The 23,821-nt window shown below is 35.2% G+C and overlaps 1 protein-coding gene across 5 annotated transcripts in view; it reads right to left on the bottom strand.

Moving 5' to 3' along the window:
• LOC145291282 (zinc finger MYM-type protein 4-like) overlaps positions 1-23,821 on the bottom strand; it is a 117,211-nt gene that overhangs the window by 11,872 nt on the left and 81,518 nt on the right. For all 5 annotated transcript variants that reach the window (XM_080136929.1, XM_080136931.1, XM_080136930.1 and 2 more), the window contains 6 exons: positions 22,407-22,588; positions 18,964-19,108; positions 16,311-16,529; positions 6,489-6,917; positions 2,050-2,175; positions 759-992 (listed from right to left, as the gene is read on the bottom strand). In XM_080136929.1, the coding sequence (XP_079993055.1) occupies positions 759-992; positions 2,050-2,175; positions 6,489-6,917; positions 16,311-16,529; positions 18,964-19,108; positions 22,407-22,588 (1,335 nt within the window). The remainder of the gene's footprint in view (positions 1-758; positions 993-2,049; positions 2,176-6,488; positions 6,918-16,310; positions 16,530-18,963; positions 19,109-22,406; positions 22,589-23,821) is intronic.

The raw sequence follows: 23,821 nt of genomic DNA, 5'->3' as shown, positions 1-23,821 counted from the left end.
AATCATGTTGAACTTTCCAACCTGCTTAACACCTCAGAAAGCAACAAAAGCAACTTGAATGCAATGCTAGTGATAAGAAGTAAAAACAGATTTAGAATCATTTGAAAAATGTTTAATGAAAACAAAAAACAGAAATATTTATAAAACAAAAAACAGAAATATTTATAAATAAGTTAATACACATATTAATTGAGCTGACATGTCGATTGTACAGAGGTTTCTTTTTCTTTTTTTTTTTGCTTAGTTTTCCTTAACTCTACATGTAGATAGAAGGAGATGAAGAATCATTTTATTTTTATTATGAAAAAAAAAACTACCAAATTCCTCTACACTATGTGAATTGTTTGAAATCTTAGTTTTCACAGTAAAATTAAACTTTTCAGTTTTCAAAGAACTGTCATAAAAATGTGGAGAAAAAGTTTTAGTGATTTGGTAGAAATTAGCTTTCCTTTATTTAAAAAAAAAAAAAATTTTCAACCTATAAAGAGGGAAGTCAATAATTTTAGCTAAGGTACACTTTATCTGAAATAAAAAAAAAAAAAGAAAACGGCAAAATTCGTAATTAGCAGAAAATTTACATCCCTGTAAAGATTAAACTTTCTGGATTCTAACAAAAGCTATTGAAATTAGATATTTTCAGAATACCCAAAAGATATATTTAAACAATAACAATAAAAAAAAAATACTGACAATAAAGTTCTGCAATAATTAAAAATGTCTGTTTCAGCATTTATAAATCCATAAATAAAAAGGCTTACTGCAGTAATATCTGAGGTAAACACAGCGCCCGGAACCTCCTTTTCCCGGTGTGCCTTTCTTCCAGTGTTTCATGATATGAGTGAAAGATAGCTTGACATGGTCGTCAGGTTTCCTTAGTAGAAAATGTTTTGTATTAAAGTAGATGAGAGTGTTGAGTAGGACATGCGGTGAGTGGGCACCCAATTGTTTACACTCCCACAAGTGCTCTTCTTCTATACGGCACACGAGTTGACCTGAATGTAAAAAAAAAAAAAAACAATTTTAAAAAAAGGGGTGGGAAACGAAAAAACAGACAACAGGGATCACAAAACAAATCTATAATAGTAGTAATTTTATATATCTTTATATAAGTCATGTTCACATTTTTATGAAGTTAGCAATGTGTATATTTTTATAAAGTTAGCTACCACTGTCAGGAGTAGGAGATCTCTATAATAAAGACCAATGTGTACATACACATTTGTATGTAGAGAAATATAAATCTGTTCAGTCATGCAATTGTTATAGAATATGAAAAGATGTCTTTTTCTAGTTCCTGACTGAGACCATTTCAAGCAGTGACAAGAAGCACGAAAACAAGAAAATAAGTCAAACACTGCAGCCCTCAACTCAAAAAAGGTGAGTTTGTATTGTTGGTTTCTTTAGGTTATCAGAAATGACAATTTACATAAGAAAAATTAAGTTACTCACATAATTCTATGATTATATATGAATATTAGTGCAATCACTGGTGAAGCATTTTTTTGTTCCTGATTTTTGAAAAAGGGTATAGGTATACACCAGTAAATATATGAACTATAAAACTAAGAAGTATATGATAAAAAGAAATGCCTCAAAATATATCCCTCTTATGGCAGGATGATGTGAGATGAGGGTCAGAAAGATAGAGAGTACCCTTGAAGAAGATCATTCTGGCCTGCAAAAAATGCCTGAGCAGCCCTGTCAGTATTCCCTTAGGCGATTATCAAGAAACTTACTCTCAAGAGGAAAAAACAAAGCTGCTTCGGAGGATGGACCTCCAGAACTGCACAGAACCAAAACTATAATTCAGTCGACAGAAAAAAGGCATCTCAACAATGATTTATACTCTTGACTTTAGTTATTATTTTAATACATAATAAAAATCATGAAAATAAAAAAATAAATTTTAATTTTATTTATTGCAGACTATTAGCCTCATCGTTTTTTTTCTTGGTTAAGGCTTAATAGTCCGCAATAAATAAAATTAATAAATAATACTCATTTCAATCAACTCCAATTAAAAATAATAAAAACAAAATAATTGCTTACCAAGTCCATTAACTCTGGGTTCATAACGCATCAAAATTTCATTTAAACATTCTGTAAATTTCTCATAATACATGTCTGTGAAAATGTTGTCAATTCTTCCATTTTCAAATAGATATTGTTGGATGCCTGGAATGAAAACATTTGTTCTTGTTAAAAATCTATTTTTAATAGAAAATTATGTTTCTTTATAAACAAAAAAAACAAGGCAGTACACTGACATTTTCATTTTGTATCGTTTCGATTATTCAGACTACTCTTCTTCTTACACCCATGGCATAAGACAAAATACTAGATAAAATTCAGTTGTAAGTTATACAATTGCGAATTATTGAAGATTTCTACGTGATCATGGCCGACAGAACCAGAACATGCTATTCCCATGGATTAAATAAAGGATTTTGTTCAAAATTTCATGTATCAGGTTGACAAGAAAGTTCTTGCAGTTTTTAACTTTTGAATTCAGATGAACATATCTCAGCTCAAATATAAATTTATTGATCGAAATAAGCACCGTCAGAATTAACACACTTTTGTCAACGCAAAATAAGTGTATTCATGCCATAACGTAAAAATATTGCTTTCTTATGGCAATGATATTGTTTAGGTTTCTGAAGCATTTCTGATGCAGAAAGTTGTCGAGATGCTTGAAAAAAATGGTAGCTTGTAGGTGAGAGGTCTGGAGAGTACGGCGGATGAGAAAGTTTCATAACCCAATTTATTCAACTTCTGCAAGGTCGGTTTAGCAACGTGCAGTTGGGTATTGTTGTGGAGGAGAATTGGGCCTTTTCTGTTTACTAATGCTGAGTGTTGTTGTCGAACTTGATCCTTTTGCTGATAGTACTTTGCTGTCATAATAGTTTCGCCTTAATTCAAATAACTGTAATTGATGAGACCAGTCACGCACCACCAAACAGTCAGCATGACCTTCTTTTGGTGCAACTCTGGCTTCGAGAAGTGTCATAGAGCTTTGTCGGCGTCTAACATCTGTTCTCAAACAGTTGTGTGTGGATTGGCTTCGACTAAGGCTCTTAATTGATTGTTGTCAACATCCAATAGCTGATCACTACACTCATCACCACCACAAAATTTCTTAAACCACTGTTGTGCTATGCATTCAGTAGTGGTTCCTGGGCCAAATGCTTCATTGATATTGCAAGCTGTTTCAGCAGCTTTTGGCCTAGCTTGAATTGAAAGGAGAAAATTGTGTGAATTTGCTTTTTGTCCATCCTGTATTCAACATTCTGAAAAGAAGACATAATTGTTTTAAAACGATTGTAATTTAAATGATTAGAGCAAAAACCACTATTTAAAATAATATATAAAGTAAAGGTATTTTAATGAAAATTTATTTGAAAATACATAATTTGAAATCAAAATTAAAAATTTTGCAAGAATTACCAAAATCAAGTTCAGTCCTGGATATGACCTAAAACTATATCTGATGGTGAGGCCCCAGATTGCGGGCTTTGGGGAGTGTGGAGCCACCCTTTAATTGCCATTGCTCCCAGGTCCACTCTGACCCAGAGTGATAGTACCTGTTAGGGTCCCAACTATGAGTTAAATAGAAATCGACTTAAAAACCAAATATACTCCATTAAAAAACTGTTCTTCAAAATCACTGGATTTGGTATTAAATAATCTGAAAAAGGTTGATATGCCGTAAAACAAAAACAAACAAACAATACAAAGTTCAACAAAGATTCCAGAGTTTGATAAGATATACATGAAGAAGGTCAGAAGTTACTTCAACCAAAACATTGTGCAAATAATTTAATTTATAAAACTCACTATGTCTGTTTGTCTGTCTGTCTGTCTCCATATTTTCAAACTCTATCTCTTCCGAAACTAAAATTTACAGAGCAGAGTTAGGGGCCTCAAATGATTGGATGTTTTATGGACCGTTTTTATGGGTCTTTAGTCTGTTTAGTCGGCGTTGCCCAGTTATAGAATACACATAAATATATTTTAATTCATGCAGATTTCTTTTTTTATCATTATAGAGCTAACTCTTTATTGATCATTATCAATAATAATGATTTCAAAAGTTATAAAAAAAATGTCTTGGTACCAACCACCAGAATTGAAACCAGAATGTTTAGCACTCCAGCTTCAGTCACTATTTAACTCTTGAGCATTGTTTACTGCCTGAGCTACCACCAGATAGGTATAAACGGTTAAGCAACTTTGAGTTATGAATGCTTAATGTTGCGCATGTGCAAATGTAATAGCAGGAGTAATGTTTTTTAGTCTACCCCAAGCAGTAAACTGTCAACAATTGTTCCAAACTGAAAACTCATAAATTTATTTAGTCAGGATCTCCTAAAAATCTTGTCAGTCTCAGAGTGATTGATAAGTGGAAATGACTCATCCACTTGACCATTCTGAGTTAATTACTCATCCTATATTTACAATCATCTTTGTGTGCCTTGTGAATAATTTTGACCATTTACTTCAACATCTTTTCCTCTTTTTTTTTTTTAGGAGTCATTTTCTAACGAGGAGGGGGTAAATTTGTGTTATTCACATTACTCTTCTCATTTTGAACTTTATTCTCAATGCTTCAATGGATAAAGTGTTACTTAATAATCAGTTCGAAGTGACAGTCTTCTGTGTAATCTTCAGTACACACAATACTAAGAATGTAATAAAAATTACTTAAAACTTTTAACTAGCCATGGTTGACTGAATGAGAACAATTTACTCCTGTGGATTAAATAAAGGGTTCAGTTCAAAATTTTATACAAATTCCCAAAATTCAGCAAGACACACCTGAAGGAGGTCAAAAGTTTTATAATCAGAAACATGAGAATCATATCTAAGATGAGAACAGCATCATCCAAATAATACAATATAATGTTTGTATCATCATATAAGAGATCCATATAAGCTATGCAGAATACATGTCTAAAAGTATAAAAACACCAACAAAATACAAGGTGACCAAAATTTGTCACATTTAATCTTTGAAATATCTTCGTCTACAATATAAACTCATCTCATTTGTGTTTCTCCAACCAATATTAACATTTACTTTTACCCGCAATATGCATATGTAAAACAAAAGTATTCAAACAATTGTTTATTTTTTATTTAAAAAGCTTTCATAGTAACACAAAAGCGTGCCTGAAATAAATTAGAAAAAAAAAAAACGAAAATGTGTGATTATAAAAAATTGCTAACTTCTGTTTACTAATGTGACATTTTGATATTCTAAACTATGGTGCATAGAAAGTAATTTCTCACTTGAATGGTTAAATGAAAAAAGTCAAGTAGAGGTGCAACCCTTAATTCCAAAACATTGCCAGATTAACCATTTTGCTGGACCATTCGATTACACCTAAATAATAATCCACAAATACATCATTAGCTGACTACACTTTCCATATCTCTAAACCAGCAGGGATCTCTATATAAAAAAATATATTAAATATAAGTGCATAAATAAAATTAATTGATAGAAACAGACCTGTGTTTACATTTAACAACGGCTGCCAATTGTATTTGCCTGTGAAGCCATAGTTAGGGTATTTATGCAAAACAAAATAGAATCTTAAAATAAAATGAAACTACAACAGCAGGTTCCGTGTAAACAAACAAATGGATACTGTGCTACACACACCTCCATCTATTGGGTGTCAGTGTATTATTCAAAAAGAGCAATAAATTTTTAGTGTTTGTTCATTATAATTGGATATCAAAAAAATACATTATAAGTAAAAACGCTATTACATAATTATGTCTTGTGTTAAAATTAGTAAAAAAAATGATCAAATACAAAAATAATTACAAGAAAAAATAGTTTAGGTTTAGTTTAGTGCTGTCGCTGTTGTATGACAAACTGACTTATCTCCCTTGTTTTTCTTAAATTTTGTACTATTTTAAATTAGAAAATAAGTTACTTAATGTTTTTAGCACCATAAAATATTGGTTTTCAGCTAAATTATGTATTTTGATGGATCACCTGTTCAACCCTTTTCTTATTCATGTAGCGTCTGGCTAATAGCCCTATCTTGATATCACGTACACAATTTCATTTTTGTAATATTATTCGGATAAATTTCTGTATTCATTATTAGCTTTATCCAGAATTTTTTTTTTTATTCACTTTCATTTTTTTTTCTTAACCCTATTTTCAATAAATCTCCCTTTCAGCTCTAACATAAAGTACCATAATATTTTTAGGGACCCTTGTTTTTTTTAAAACTTGTTCGGCATTAGTACATAGCTAGAGACCCACGTTTTCTAAAATTTTCTTTTGACTCCAGCACAAGCCACCATAATACCTTTAGGGATCCTCATTTTTTTTTTAACAATTGATACTTGAAACTTTTCATTGTAATACAAAAGATGTGTTTGTAATAAATCTCTAGAAAATCATAAGGGTTATGTGTTGGTTAATTCAATGATGCAGAAAAAAAGAAACATCTAGAAACACTTACCCAGACATAGATAGTGTATACTATCAGGAGAGTATTCTTCTTTGTTTGGTTTCCGTACCTCTTTAACAAAAAGGCAAAGGGAGTAATTCAACTCATCAGGAGTACACTGGAGAAGATCCGTTTTGAAAAGTTTTAATCGACCAGACCCAGATTTGGAAACTTTTTCAAGTTGAGCATTTTTCTGTACAACCCATTGTCGCCATGCGTAGACGCCATATGTGTATTTCAAATGCATGTTAGAGTCAGGTGACATATGCTGCCCATCAGCATTGTCACCTTCCAAAAGTGGAGAATCATCTTCAACAACGCGGATACGTTTGTTTCGTCGACCACCTCGTGCACTGGTTACCGCAGGGCGTTTAATACCCCCACGTCCCATTTGCTTCAATTTGAGGTCGCTTCGATTCTTTAGATCAGAAGTTGAATTGGCTGCAAACAAAAGACAAAAAAAAAGTATACATTGGCTGCAAACAAAAGACAAAAAAAAGTATACATTGGCTGCAAACAAAAGACAAAAAAAATGAAAGAAATTGAAATGCATTGAAAAATTATCACTTTAACAGTTATTAGGGAAAACAGGGTTTGGTGTTTGTTCAGAATTCCCCATATTTTGAGAATTGAAAATAAAGAAAAAGCTGTATTATGTACATATCTGCAATGGAAAGAAAATATTGTATCCCAAAATTCATGTAAATTGATCAAGTAGTTTTATTTTTATAAACAATGGGAATTCATAGACATTACAAGAAAAATCTTACAAGTTTAATTTACGTTTAGTTATCTCCCTTGTTTTTTTAGATTGTTTTCAAAATGATGTCACTAGCCATAAGATTTGATTTCCTTATTTACAAATAAAACTACTGGATTACATGATTTTTGAAATACGATGTTTTCTTTTCATCACAGGTACATACATCATACAAATTTTTTTTTTCTGTTTGTTTTTTTTAATATCGGGGAATCCTGGACAAACACTAGTATTTTTATAGAATCACTCCAATCTCTAAATGCTTTTTTGCCTGTGTATTTCAGGTTCTTAAAAATGAATATGCTATTTAAATGCATTACAAGCTTTTAGTTTGCAATGGATTTACATTTTGAAGTCCCTTCTCGTTTGTGTCTGTTTCAAACTATTTTCCCGATCCAAAACATGGAAATGTTGCAGAGGAACAAAAAAGAATGGATGAGATGGCTAGGTATTCAGTTAAAGTACCTTGCTAAGTACCTGTTTGCAACAGAACTAAAAGAAAGCCATCTTCTACATTAGTTTGTGTATGATTTTTCATGATTAGGATGTTTCAGGATGGTTTCTCTTCTGGCATTAATAACCAAGCTACCTATCTGCAATAGTTTTCAATGCCAAAATCAGTCTCAGTTTGTGTGTGTGAGTTTGTTCTCTAAGGACTCTTAAACAGCTGGGTCGATTATTATGAAATTTCACAAATAGATTTTGTGTAACTATTAGTGTTCTTAGTTTTGTATCAGAATGTCTCCGATAAGTATCGATAATTGAAAAAATGAATGAAAGAAGGACCAGAGGATTTTGACCAAAGTTAACACCTTATACAAACTAACATCACAAATGCATTTGAGAAATTTTATTACCACAAAAACAGAAAGGTTCGGCATATAAAATCAACAGGTATTTTGATATGACAGGTGTATCAGAAGTCTTCGTCTAACGCAAAGCAACAAAACTTTTTGGTTAAAACGCCAAGCAGAGGTTCGCTAGTCACAAGTTGAGTCAAGTAAAGTTTGTTGTTCACAACACAAGATACACGTCGATGTTCTCTACTCGCATGTCTTAAACGCTTTTTCCACTCCTCCCAGCGACTCGCCTTTTATAATGTTTCGAGTACATCCAATTTGCATATACCACACGAGACTGCTCGAGATCTACGTGTGACCGGAGGCTTTAAAAGACAACAGCCGCCATCTTGGCACCTCTTTTTTTCTTTTTCTATCTCACAGCCTGCTGCCAAGACAGATTTTCGCCCGTTTCTGAGGTAGGTTCTCTCTATGTCTACCACACTCCCTCCTGATCTCATGATCACAGAAATGGCAATGGGGTGGTGATCACAGTCGCCGGATGCTTCTCCGAAGGGGAACGATGCATGTCTCTTCTTTGCTTAAGCTCTCATGCACGGACTGGGGGTTGATGAATACCGCTTCTGCTGGGAGGCTACTGATATCAGTCACCTTCTGAGGGAGCTGCTGTGAACCAGAGCGATGTCTCACTGGTCTCTGACTCGGAGTCAGACTTACTCCCGTTGTTCATGGGTAGCCGCGATTGTGTTGTCGGTCATAAGTTCTTAATGTGACGGGGCACACCGTTGACACACTGCTTGCTTGCTGGTGACTTCAGTGATGTGTCCAAGTCCATACTGAGTCGTACATCATGGGTTCTTGATCCAGACAACATCCCCTTTTTCCAGCCTCCCTCCAGTTACTTTTGTCTCAGATACTGGGTTCGTTTCTACGGCTCTTCACCCTAACGTGATACCTGTACAATGTGTCTGCTGGCGCTGTAGAGGGTGATACAGCATCCTTTGGGGGTCACGTTGTATAAATAAACTGCTTCAAACGCCGCACAACCCGTTCTGGCGGTGATAGTTTTGACAGTCCTGTGATTCCGTTCAATAATCCCATTCCAACTCGGTAGGAAGATGCCATTTAGCTGACCGATAACTGCTGCCGTATCTTGCCGGCGGAGCGGCCGCCATATCACAAACCTAGATGGACCACAGTCAATAAGCGTTAGGAAATCCTCACCGTTGTGGTGAGTAACATCTATCGCCAGCCGGCTCCAGTGGCTCTTTATGTCCAGTTTTCCTTTTTCCCAGCAAACGGATGCCGGGTCGATGGATTAGCAAGCCATGCAGCTCTCAATCACTCTTAACGTCTGCTTTTCGTACTTCAGGGTCATCCAACTTAGCAAAATACAAGGTTCGCTTGATCCCTGGATGTCCACTTTGGTGGTGGACTTCCTTGATTCGATCAAACTGAGCAGAACACGCGGCTGCAGTGCAGGCCGGTTGTATGGGTTCAATGGTTTTTCTAGTGGCGTCAATCCATCTGCGGGGAACTCTTGTTAAACAATCGGCCTTGTTCAGGCTAGATCTGACCAGGAAGATTTCCATTGATCCTCATAATGGTATCGAGCTGCCGTCGGATGAACATCTTGCTCGTAGCTTCTGGCCCTCCCGGTATGAGTGGGCGAAATCCACTTGTGGACGCAGGCAGAATCTGTAAACAGCCGTAGAGTAGTTGACTTCCAGAGGATCGCAAAGTTTATACTCTTGATGACGGCATCAAGCTCTGCCAGGTTTATATGCTGGGAGTCCCGTTCTGGGCACAACCAGCAGGTATCTTCTACCACTGCCTATTGACACGCCCATGGCAAGAGAGCTCGCATCAACCCACACACTCAAGTCCCAGCTGTCGACACACCATCTGCCCCATGCAGGGTCCTCTTTGCGCACTCTGGTGAGGACTTCCTCCAGCATTGTGTTGAGAGAGGCATCGTGTACCACATCATCCCATCCAGTGGTGACCTCAGACGCTCTCCTCTTTATGAATGTCACCACAACACGAAGCCAGCCGCCAAAGGAAAGTGTCCAACCAATTTTCCACACCAAGAAAATATGTGACATCATGGGGCATGTCTGGGACTTCATTTCCCTGTTTTCAATGCAGGACGCCGTCTTCTCCCCAGACCTGTAAACCGAGCACCCGTGCGCCATTCTGTAGTCTCTCTGGTTCCTTACTGAGAAGTCCAAAGTTGCGGAGATGCTTCTCTACATGCGTCTCTACAACCCCTTCATTCACATACACGTCATCAATATATGCAGATGTTGCCTGCCTTATACGCTCATCCTGAGCCAGCCGTTTGCATAATTGATGGCGCCGCGTTGAGTTCGAACTCCATACGGGTAAAGCAGTATTTCTTCCCTTTAACCAGAACTGTCTGATAAGGCTATAGTGACTGGTGTACACGTACTTGAAGGTACTCCTTCCAAAGATCAAGCACGCACACATTAGACCCTGCTTGCCGCCATTCCCGTAATTTATCAGTACACACGTCTGTGCGGGCTGTAAAGGGATCCACGTGTTTGTTTAACTCTCTATAATTGAGCACCGACCTCACTTTTTGTTTGTTTGGCTGGACGACCACCATTAGTGGGATTAAACACTTTGGAGGCCCCAATGCCTTCTCAGGATAAAGAACCAGCTATCCATTGTTGATCCAGGTCTGCAGTTCCCTATTATACTCTATGCAAACTCTGGGAGAAATCTTATACTTTGGCACTCTGTTGAACAAATTCTCTGGTGGTTGTTCGTCTGACCACTTCTAAATCACAGTCCAGGACTTCGTGCACTGGTCAAACTCCGCACGGAAATCAGGGTGAGTGCTGCGCAAACGCACCCTTTGTGTTGGGAGAATGTCACGTTCCCGGCTCCATCTACTACGACTCCACCCAGTTGCACAATTGCGTCCATTCCTAAGAGTAAATCGTACTCAAGTAGCTTCCTGTCCATAATCAGAGCTTGCACGGCTACTTCAGTCCCGCTACCGATGCTTATGTGGATGACACCTTCTTCACAAGAGGACAACAAGCTCCCACCTAGAGTCAGCACCGGAGTTCTTGTCGTTTTCCAAGTGTAGCAACATTCTTTGCGCACAAGTGTCTGGGCGCAACCAGTGTCCACAAGCGCGTGACACTCACTCCCGTAAACGCGTATGCTCACCGCAGTTAGCGCCTTGTTTAATTATGATCTGGGGAGAAGACTGGCGCTGTAACTTCCTCCCCTAGTCCGTTTCTAGACAGGCGCGAGCCAGGTGTCCGTGGTTTTTGCATTTGTGACACCACGGTCCGCTAGGCTTCTGGGTCATTGACCGCGACGAAAGGAAATCACGGGCCCAATGGTTTGGGCCCCAACATCTGAAGCAGTTAACACTTCTGGTGTTCTCGCTAGCTGTAGGCAGCGGTGTAGGTGCACATGCGGTCTCTCGAGGTTGCACCGCAGCGACAACTTCCTCATCTCTGGTATCCATCAGCACGGCATGAGCCCTCTCAAGCAGCTCTTTCAATGACAGCTTGTCCAGTCGAGTTGAGGCTCGCAAAAGTCCCTTTGCATGGCATGGCAATCCATTCACGAAGGCTGCCTTTATCCCACATTCTGGTGTCATTTCACCTACCAGGCGTGCTAGCCGTTGCAAATCCGTCAAAAACTCATCCATGGTCTCCCTTGGCCAAAGGCGGCGGGCGGTGAACTGTTTCAATGCCATAAACGAATCCGTCCCGTAAACCTTTACAAGAGCACGCTTGATTTCCTCAAGGTTACTCCATTGGTCCTCAGAGAGTTGCCGATACGTCTCACGTATGCACCATTCAGCCGCAGCGACAGTACTCGCTCCACCTTGGTTACCTCGCACAGCTCACACGTTAACTCTACATCCTCTAGCCATTCTACTATTGGAACGTCTGTTGCTGCGCCACTGAACTCCGTGATGAGTCGGAGGTCAAACTGTCTTAGAATACAGCCAAAATAGTTTGTATCAGAAATCATCGTCTAACACAAAGCAACAAAACTTTTTGGTTAAAACGTCAAGCAGAAGTTCGCTAGTCACAAGTTGAGTCAAGTAAAGTTCATTGTTCACAACACAAGATACACGTCGATGTTCTCTACTCGCATGTCTTAAACGCTTTTTCTACTCCTCCCAGCGACTCGCCTTTTATAATGTTTCGAGTACATCCAATTTGCATATACCACACGAGACTGCTTGAGATCTACGTGTGACTGGAGGCTTTAAAAGACAACAGCCGCCATCTTGGCACCTCTTTTTTTCTCTTTTTCTGTCTTTCAGTCTGCTGCCGAGACAGATTCTCACCCGTTTCTGAGGTAGGTCCTGTCTATGTCTCTCACAACAGGGGCACATTTAAAATTAATGTTTGTGTTTAGAGCACAACTGAACCATGACATTTAACTTTTGCATTTCAAACCTTAATTCAAGCCATGATATATAAAAATAATTTTATAAAATCAACTGTAGGTTCTCTACAGTGCAATGTAACTACAATGTATCGTGAACTAAGTCACTGCAGGGAAGTATGTGAAGCTTTCTTCTGGCGCACCATGTTGGGTCCCCAACTAGAGCAAGCAATCAATCGATTAGATTGAAAAATGAGGTTTTTCACCGATTTCGATTACAATAAAATTATAAGAGTGTGAAATATTTGTTCATCATCATTCAATCCAAGGCAATGTCAGGTTTCCCTGCTGGTGTGTGTGTGTGTGTGTGTGTGTGTGTGTGTGTGTGTGTGTGTGTGTGTGTGTGTGTGTGTGTGTGTGTGTATCTATCTACTATCATATAAAAGTTACTTTGTGTGTGCATGTGTGAGTTCCTTCCTCATAGGTTCCGAAACAGCTGAGCTTATCTTTCGCAAATTTGACACTAATTTAATTTATATGTCTGGCAGTGTTCCTAGACATTTTTTGTACAGAAATTCATCCAATAAGTTTCGAAAACTGAAAAAAAACGATCTTAAAAATAGCTTTTCTTATAGATAAAAAACAATGATTTTTACAGGGGAATATTTTACATTACACCAGCCAAGGGTGATAAAATCTTAGCAAATCATTTCTTCTTAAAAACACAAATTTATTATAATCTCGAGATATAGTCCAGTGATAGATCATGCAGCTACAGATTGAACGATTCCCTGTTGAAATCCAGATGAACTTCATTATTTCATTTTAATTTTTTCTTATTAATGAGTTTAATCTATATATATAAAAGCGAAAATGTGTGTATGTATGTATGTTGGCTTTTTGTGTATGTCTTCAAAAGGCTTTTTTCCAGCGGATTCACGAGGCCATTGCTCATTTTTTTATATCACGTCTAAATGATAATATCTACAACAATGGGGGGGGGGCCCTCTCTATTTTATTTGCCCGACTTTGAAACGTTAAATATTCAACATTTTCGGATCGGCAAGTATTGCTTCCATTTTTCGGTATAAAAAAAAGCGAAACTCGATTCGAATCACTAACCCACGGCCAGTGGTCCCTAGAAAGTGATGTAACGTTTGGTCAATGTCGGCTTCGTCATATCAGACGGTTGCTTTCATTTCGAGACGAGACACTCCCCCTAATAAACAGGGAGCTGGTTTTCCCCAAATTTAGGTAAAAACAAACAAACCAGGTTATTGACCTCATTAAAAACTGTCCCACAGAAAATGTTAACTGCTGAATAGCTATTGCTTACGATCGCCGCATGTGCATTATTAAGCTTTTTTGTATAAAAAAAAGAAGCCAACAGACTCACAGCAAATAAAACACTGTCCCGCACTCAAAGTTCACGTCATTAACTCATCAAAAACGGGCATCTGTCAGGTCGCACTTTTTTTTCACACTTTATTATTTTCCAACTGTGCGTCAAGGCTTTATTTTTTTTTTAAAACAACCAACGATTTTTCTTTTCATTTACGCAAAAACACACACACCTACAAACACCCGGGCAACACCGGGTACCCTCTGCTAGTTTACAATAAAAGAAGAGGTACCATTTAAAATTGCCACAAATTATTTCTTTGTCTGCATATTTTAAAACTATGCATTAATCAGAAGTGGTTCTCCAGGACATTCATCGTCAAGTCCAATTACCAGCTGATGTGATATTCTAAACAAACATCGACAGATTTATCATTATTTTTTAAAATTTTTATTTATTTTATTTTTTTTTGCGAATTAGTCCACTGGGCAACGCCGGGCTGCAAGCTAGTATATATATATATATAATGTATTGTTTGAAACAAATTTTAAACTTTTTGGAAAGAAAGAATGTTATATTTCAGTTAATAATTGATGCATTCTCAAAATTTAAAGTGAAAATGCTTTGTCAAATTATTGCCGTGGATCTTCACCATAATGTCCAATAGGGAGCTGAACTTGGAGCTTGAAACCTTCCTATTGACAAATGCGTCAATACAAGTTTGACCTTGGCAATCAGCTCTTTAGTCTTGCAAAGCTGGTGTCTTTCTCCACTGCACCCCACATAATGGTTCATGGGATTACATGGGGTGAGGGTTCAAATTCACTTCTGGATTTTCTGGAAGTATGAAACAGTTGTGCCCTGTTGACAAATGTATTGCCTTCTGCCACTATCCAGTCGATGGCAACAGTGGACTGCAACTCAATAAAGACATCTGAATGAAGTCAGAGTGCATTTTGATTTTCAAAGAGGTGTACCAGCATGACACAACCTTTGCTGGAAACAAATCTAGCATGTATGGCATATTTATTGTTATATTTAGGTTGGTGAATCTCTGTCCCATTTGAGTGTTCTTTATAAGGTACAGAAATGTATTTGTCAATGGTTCCCACCCTTTCTTTCATATTGACTGTTTTCCTACTATTTATAATAAATAGCATTGATCTTTTCAAAATCAAGGTCAATCAGCATCTCCTCTCTTTGCAATGATTATCTTTTGTTCTTGTTAGCTCCTTACATCAAGTGGTTTCATGTCTTGTCTGGAGTGATTTCCATAAAGAACAAAAACACACCAAAATACCATAACTATTTGAGGAAATTTGGGGTTTTTACAATGCATGGACTGTAGGTTAGTGACCTGCTATTCTGGTGGAAGTTTATGCTATCCGAGCATCCCCAGCTCAACTAAATGATTTTATTGAGGAGTTTTTTGGGTTTCATTAGGCAGTTTTCTTGCAGTGAGTATTTAATCTTTGCAACTCTTTTATGAGAGTAGCAAAGAAACTTTATCAACACTTTCTCATCTCTCTTGGAAAGATATGCATTACCTTTCCACGCCCTTTTTCATTGCAGCTTAAATTTTATTGTGTGGATGCACAGTCAGAACACTTGCTATGACCCTTCCTGCTAATAAACATTTCTATATCTCAGTCGCAATTCTATATCTCACAATCTTTAAGGTAGTCAAGTAGCACTAAGCTTCAGCTAAGGTTTCCACATTTTTTAATCTGACACAAATCCTCATGTTTTCAAGTCGTCCATGGTCTCTATCTACAGTACATAGAGCTATCCATTGCAATTTAAGACTTAAATTAAACAATATAAAATATATCAAATTTGTCTCGAACACTCTGTATGTGTACTTCTAAAAAAAAATAAAAAATAACGAGTGCACAATGAAATGAAAAAAATGTTTTTAAATAGTCATATAAATTCAAAGGGAAAAAAACAAAGAAAAAAATTGGGTACTTATAGTTTTATTTTTAAATAATAAAATCAAATTTTATGGCTAACCAAGGAGAGACTGTTTCACAACATCATTTTAAAGTCTCAAGAAATGAGAGAGAAAGGACTCCAAATAATACAAACGTAAAAGATGTTTTTTTTTAAATAATACGGTAGAATTTCAGAAATACATTATTCAAAATAATTAAAGCTCTCTCTCTCTCTCTCTGTCTGTCTGTCTGTCTGTCTGTCTGTCTGTCTGTCTGTGTGTGTGTGTGTGTGTGTGTGTGTGTGTGTGTGTGTGTAATTAATGACATTATATTTTATTAAAACAAAAAAATTTTTGAAAAGATAATCCAAAAATAAAAATTAGCCTTATAATGCTTACAAATTGCTTCAAAATTATTTTATTTATAAAAATAAAACTAGTTCATGAATTTGCATGATTTTTTTTTTAAATACAATATTTTCTTTCCATTATGGGTACAGACATCATACAGATTTTTATTTAATGTACGAGGTATTCTGGATAAGCAACAAAAAATTTTTTAGCAAAAAGTGATGATGAGATGGAAAAAAAAAAAAAAAAAAACACTTTTTACCTGATCCAAGTGGAGGTGTAAATTCAAGGAAGGATTCTAAATCCAGAGAAGGTTCCGCGATTTCAGCAGCAGTGATATTCAGAGACATTTGGAGGACCTCATCATCAAAGTCCTTATTACAGTTGGTCACTGTATTTGGGGCTGTAGAGTTTTCACACTGAGGAGCAGCGACTGCAACCGCAGCAGCAGAAGATACCTGGTTGCTCGCATTGGTTAATTCTGGAAGACACAAACAAGAAAAACCAATTCATTTATCTCCTTCCTATAGCAGGATGATGCGACAAAAGAGTTGGAAAGTGAGATTGAAAAGCCAGCACTCTAGAGAAAGAGACCTGCAAAAAATGCCTAAGCAGCCCTGTCAGCATTCTCTGGTAATGGTTCCTCAGGCAATTCGCTATAAATTAACCCATTGCCAAAGGGAGATGGTAAAGTCTGGGAAGATAGACCTAAAACTGCATAGGACCAACAATGGCTTATATATTCTGTTGGCTTTGGTGCTACGGGAAGTTATTTATCTCCATCCCATGATGGATGATGAGGCATAAGAGTTGGAAAGTAGAATTTGAAGAGCCAGTGCCCAATAGTAAAAGCACTCTGGCCTGCAACTATCTAAGTAAAAAATATTAGCAAATTTAGAAATCAAAAATTTGGAAAACTTACCAATTTTTTTAAAAATTGGATTATGGTATATTAATAAAATTGTGTGATCACTTCTCTCATGTCTACAAGTTTCTCCTAACTTCATGGCTTACACATCATTTTTTTTTATTAATTATTTAATGAAATAAAAAAAAAAAAACAATTTACAGCAATAAAAAGAAACTTTTCAAAAATTCTATTTGCAAAAAAAATAATTTAACATTGAAATAAGGCGTGGTAAAAAGTTCAGTTACATGTGAGAACAAATGTCTACAAAGTATTCACTTTCTTCTCCCTTGTTACATTCCAGAGATTAAATACATGGCCAATTTTCTCATCTCTGCATTCACCATATTTAATCTGTGAAATAGTTTGTTTCCAGAGTTTTAGATCCATATAGATGTTTTATTAGGATTAGCATTGCAAGGGAAGTAACTGTACAATCTAAAAAGAAATGCTATCTAAAACATGTTTTTAAAAGTGACAAATTTAAATGTTATTTTTCTGTTATTAATAAGATTTCATATATTTCCTTATATAAGTACATTTCAAAATGAGATTTTAAGTGTGTGTATGTATATACGTATATATATATATATACACATATCCAGGGTGTCCCAATAAAATTTATACACTCTTTAAAGTATCTCAACTTGCTACATGATTATGCTATACCAGGTTCCCAAGAGATGTTTAGGAATAAAGAATGGCACTTCCAGCAGAATGGAGCACTTCCCTACTATCATCATGACGTAAGAGCATATCTTGATAGTCACCTGTGAAACAGAGAGTTAGGACGAAGAGGAAGTATCGAGTACTGTCCATGCTTACCGGATTTGAGCCCCTCCTGGACTTGGGGGGGGGGGGCATGTTAAATACAGAATTCACACCACAAAATGAGCTACAATGAATGAGCGGAAAGCAACCATTGAAAGAAGATGTGTCAAGATAACAATTGAACTGATTAGGAACGTTTTCAATTCAATTAGTGAGCGTTGTCTGTTGTTCATGGACCACAATGGTCAATAATTTGAACACTTTCGATAATTAGCTGGTTTCTATATTTGTTCACAGTATTTTGATGTATGAAACTTTTCTTTTTTATAATAAATGTTGGTTTTATGGTCATTTAAAGAGTGTATACATTTTATTGAGACAGCCTGTATATTAGGTATGCACATGTTTGTATATTTATATGTATAGGATTCAATAGATAGTAAATTCATTAACAATTGATTATTGTGCATTTTAAACACAAAGGGTTGGAAATGTGAATTATATTTAATTTAGTTTTGTGTGAGGAGGGCAAGGATTCCAATTCCTTTTTCAAAATTCAAATACATTTGATCTTTGTGAAATTTTAACAATAGATATTTATCAGACAGCAATTAATATTACCCCAATTAAAGAGGAGTATTTTAAAGGGTTTTCACAGGACATACGTGAATAATTTCTAATTGGAAAATTCAAATATATCAGATTTGTACTCAATTTGATCCAGAATCATTAGACACCTATTAAGCAAGATTCCCTAAATCAGACTTTCTTCTTATATCTCTTCTTTTTTTTTCAATAGAAAGTACTCTAGTCAAGATATGAAGACACTCGTTTTAAGGAATTATAAAAAAAAACTTCAAGGTTAAAAACTATCCCAAGCATTATATGGATAGATTCAGATTCAGAAAACAGCAATTCTTTCCTCTTTGTCAGAAACGTTAATAGAAAGTGAGGACTAAAGGACAAAATAAATTGGCAAAAATTACAAGACAGCCAAATGTATACCTAAATTTCATTTTAATCTTCATAAGGTGAATTAAGTGATGCAAAATTGTTCTGATCAAGGAATTCATTGTATTCTAGTTATATATATAGTGGTCTCAAAACTATTTGCTTATGAACATTTTCAACTAAAAAAAAAGTTTAAATGTGTATAATTTTCTAAACATTGGTGACCATTTTAAAACTGATTTGTAACAAGTAAATATTGTAAATAATATAAAAAATTTTAACTTACTATCATCTCCATCTATTATATCATTTGCAGGCTGGTCTATCTCTTCTTCATCTTCACTTGAACTTTGCTCAGCATTAGCTACAGCTTCAGCCATCATCAGTAACTCCGCTTCAAAGGGATCAGCTGGAATTTTTTCTTGTATCTCCTGTAATAAAATATGGTAATAGTCAATACTAGAAAAAAAGATTCCTTGATTGGAAGGAGCAGGAGGGTATCAATTTATGCACTGTGTCTTGAGCACCAGAGCTAGGTGAAGAAATCATGAAAAGGACTTTACATACAAATGACTGAGGCAAATGATATGTCTGATATTTCACATGGAACTAGTTGGAAAGTAACAAGTGTGCTCAACTCATTCCTATGTAGATGTACTAATACAGAGAACTATACACAGTGTGCACTTCATTCATCGCAATCTTACTTAAGAGATTAGTATTATATTATTAATCTCTGTCTATCCAATCTTTGTACTCTTTGTTGCAATAAACCTTTCATTCTTCATTCTACTATTATGCTAGTTGTTCTGTCCATTCAAGTAGAATCCTTGTCTATTGGCACACTTTGTAAGAATACAAGTTCTATAAGCAATACAAGGACAATTAGTTTACATGTAAATAATATTTTTTGGGGTCCAAAATTTGGAATATTCATAAAATGTTACGGAATCAAACATCGAAGGTCTAATGGAAATTTTGAACAATCCCAAAACTCTTTTGTGATTTATTTACTCAGTTAAATTTTTTTGTTTATATTTTGTTGAGAGAATATATTTTAGCATTATTTTTATTTCATTTGCAATATTTTTGGCATTATAATAGGGTAGATATGACACAAGGTCAAAAGGTGAGGAGAGTCAAGTCAGCACCCTTAGAAAGAGCACTCTGAATTAGCAACAATTGCCTGGACAGCCCTGTCAGCATTCTGCAATCAGGGTGCCTCAAGCAGTAAACAAACACAAAAGTCTGAGGCAAGCCTGGAAGGGTGGACCTCCTAGGCATTACCTAGATGGTATACCTCAGTCCCATAAATGATCCTCAAGAACGAATCCATGCCTAGATTTCTACCCAAGATTCCTCACAACTAAAGCAGCAAGAAAACCAACCTTTACTCAGTAAAAATAATGAGAAGGTAGGACTACAAAAGTTTGGACCATTATATTTATAATCAGGATTGATAAGAATAAATTTACTAAATACCAGAATCGCTTTATAAAATATACTGAATTTCTTGGAGTTCTCCAGTTAGAGCTTTTCACCTTGATATGAGACTGGAACTATGCTCTGCTGATCTTGATTAGATTAATACTATCAAATTTTTACCTGGAATTCTTTACAATTCAAAGCTTCCCTGATTGGATTGATGCTGGCAGTTTTTGCTTGGGACAACTACGTTTAATATTCGCAATTGGATAATTTTATTTTCTCCCAAAGTTATTCCTTTTTGTCATCTAGAATCTTTTTTTTTTCTATTACAAGAATGGTTCTCCACTCGTGTGCTCAGCTAATTTTATAGGTTGGATGTAAAACAGTATGAGTTTATGTGCAGCAACAATTCATTAATTTGTATTTTTTTCATTTTAATGTAATCATGTAATGATTACTTTCATTAAAACACAGTAATTACGCAAAGAGTCATTTTCCTCGATTTTTTAATGTTTAAGATTATCATGTGAATAATGGAAAATGTATCCAGCCTAAAAGTGTTTTTGCCATATTTCTTTTCATTAAAAAAAAATAAAAACTTGACATAATTATGCTCATGATCAATAATATAATGAATGAAAAAGGAACAAAATTTAAGCTAGTCCGAATCAATTATGAACATTTGAGTCTGATTGCTATTTGAGTTTGAATTTGAAAATCTGACAATTTTATATATTTATACTAGCAGGGCTACTTTACATTGCCAGAAACCATAAACAAGAGAGAAACAAGGTTAAAAAAAAAAGCGTGTGCAACATCGTTATGATAAAACTTCTATCTATCTCTCCTTCCTTACCCTTCCCCCTATTCTCCTCCTCTTCTTCCACTGCCTATTCTTCTCCCTTGTTTTCATGCACTGAAAAAAATAACACTGGGTGCTTATGCATTATTGTGTACATATGAAATATTTTCATCTTTAATTTAAAAGAGTCACATGAAAGGGAAAGATAATTAAAACTTATAGTGGAGTGGGTGTGATTAATTAAAACTTATCAAATCAAATTTCTCCAAATATGAACACAAACAACTATGAGCACAAACAAATATGAACACAAACAACTATGAACACAAACAACTATGAACACAAACAACTATGAACAAAACTATGAACACAAACAACTATGAACACAAACAACTATGAACACAAACAACTATGAACACAAACAACTATGAACACAAACAACTATGAACACAAACAACTATGAACACAAACAACTATGAACACAAACAAATATGAACACAAACAAATATGAACACAAACAACTATGAACACAAACAAATATGAACACAAACAAATATGAACATAGAAGAGTTGTTTTAATTAGAGAAAAGAACAAGTTAATTGATATTTTACAACCACACAGATTTATTTCAAGTGTCGAGACCTGTATCTGTGGTGCTTAGATGAGATTTATCCCAGACACAATTAGAAACGATAGATTTGTGTGGCAAATGCTCCAACTATACTTGTAGGATGAAGGTGTCCATTATGCAATTCAAGTTCGTTTATCATCCAGAATGCCACTCAAAAATTTAATAATGTTTAGGCTTGTGGTAAAGTTAACTACAGAACCATAGAAACAGTGCCTGATGATCTGATTTTGTATTTACACCCCCCCCTTAAAAAAAGTTTGAATTATCTCCCTCTTACTTCCATGTAACTCTTTAAAAGATAAAACTCATGCTAGCATAGTAATGGATGGTAAACAATGATTATGGAAATATTTCACATGTACACAATTCACAAGTACCTAAAAATATAAGAAATTCACCAGCGTTTTCAGTTTTAAAATTATTGCCCTTAATAATTAAATAAATGAAACCAATACTTGTTTTACACGCATTTCTAAGCAACACAAAGTTTCTTCTTTTACATTTTAACATAATTATTTTTTACATCATTTTTTTTTAAATGATCTTTTGGTACATTTGATAATTATTTTATGTTGTTTCTTGCATATTGTCGCCAGGTGCACGTCTTTGTTAAAATGATTTTTTCGTACACACGGCCTGGATATTTAACACAAGTTAAATAACATTCATCATAGAGAAGTGAAAAGAAGTAATCCACATTAATACAAAACTTGATTCAGCATTTTTTAGGACTTCCATTTAATGTGTACACATGTATAATCAATCAACATTTTATATGCATAGCAATAGACTACTATTATTTTATCAAGAAAAGCACACAACCGTGAAGTGAATATATTTAGCGATGATATAGAAATATAAACTTACTTTAATATGTTTCAGAATACTGGCAGATGATTTTTTTGTGGTCGGTATAAAACATGGGATAGGTACTGGAAGAGGTACAGGGAAAGGGATGGGTGTCATCGTATTGTACATGGGCATTGGCACTGGGACATATATGGGTACCGGCACGGGAACAAAGATATTTTTCGCCTCTGCTTCTCCATCTGAAAAACAAAAATATAACAATGAAATTACGTATAAGTGTTGGATTTCTGATGTGTTTAAAAGAATCATGACACAGTAATATATGAAAATATAAGGATACATCTTTATTGTCAGTGACAGTGATGGACGGTTGGCTGTTAGGAAGGAGATAAACGCATACGAATTCAACAGGTTGAGTCTTCAAATCATAATTAACCCTGATATCCTTTTCGGTTATTATGTAACGGTTTACGACAACCTGAAATGCTTCCTTGGGACAGCATTGTTACTGTAGCTATACCCCAAGGGCATTTTATTCAGCCATTGTCATTTCACTGAAGTTAGTTGATTTTTCCTATGCAAGTGCCTGGTGTCAGATTCATAATTTTTTAATCAAATTTTGGTACATTTAATAATTATATGTTGTTTTTTTGCATATTGACGCCAGGTGCACATTTTTGACAAAATAATTTCTTGGTACACACGGTTTGGATATCTAATATAAGTTAAATAACATTCATCATGGAGAAGCAAAAAGAAGTAAACTACATTTATACAAAATTTGATATAGCGTTTTTTTTTTATCTGTATGTTTATCAAGTTAGGTATGTGTACATGTTTACATACTTCTATGGATAGGATTCATTTCTGAAACTAATCAACTGAGCATTGTTAATTTTGCAAAAGAGCTGCTAGGCATAAGGGTGAGTACTGTGAGCTATATTTTATAGTGATGGGGCGATTCTAATATTTTTCCTAATTCCGTTACAATTACCGATGCCGTCTTAAATTCCCGATTCTGATTCTTTATAAATCTCTAAATATTTAACTATATAGCTGTATTTTGTCCCTGATTACCATAGAAACACACGTATTAAATGTGCAAATATTTTCCTAAACGTAAAAATATATTTGTGGGGGAAGATTTATCGATTTTAGCTTCACTGGTGGTTTAAAATAACTAAATATTTATTATTTTATCATTATTGGAAAATTTTGATTTAAACAAAATCAAATAAAAACAGACAATTAAAAGAATCGTTTCGGCTTCGGAAAATCGGTACTAATTTTTTCAATTCTGATACCCTCAAATATTCCGATTTTTCCGATTCTGATTAATCGTTCCAACACTAATATTTAGTTTAATTAAGTTTTATACAAAAGGGAAAAAGAGGAATGAAAACCCTCCATGAAAATTTAGATACCTTCGATTTGGGAGAAATTTTAATTCAATTAATAAATTTTTCCCAAAT

This window comes from Euprymna scolopes, chromosome 12 (genome assembly GCF_053919585.1).
Source record: "Euprymna scolopes isolate OS-2025 chromosome 12, ASM5391958v1, whole genome shotgun sequence".
NCBI classification, from domain to species: Eukaryota; Metazoa; Mollusca; class Cephalopoda; order Sepiida; family Sepiolidae; genus Euprymna; species Euprymna scolopes.
This window is presented reverse-complemented; position numbering and strand designations above follow the sequence as displayed.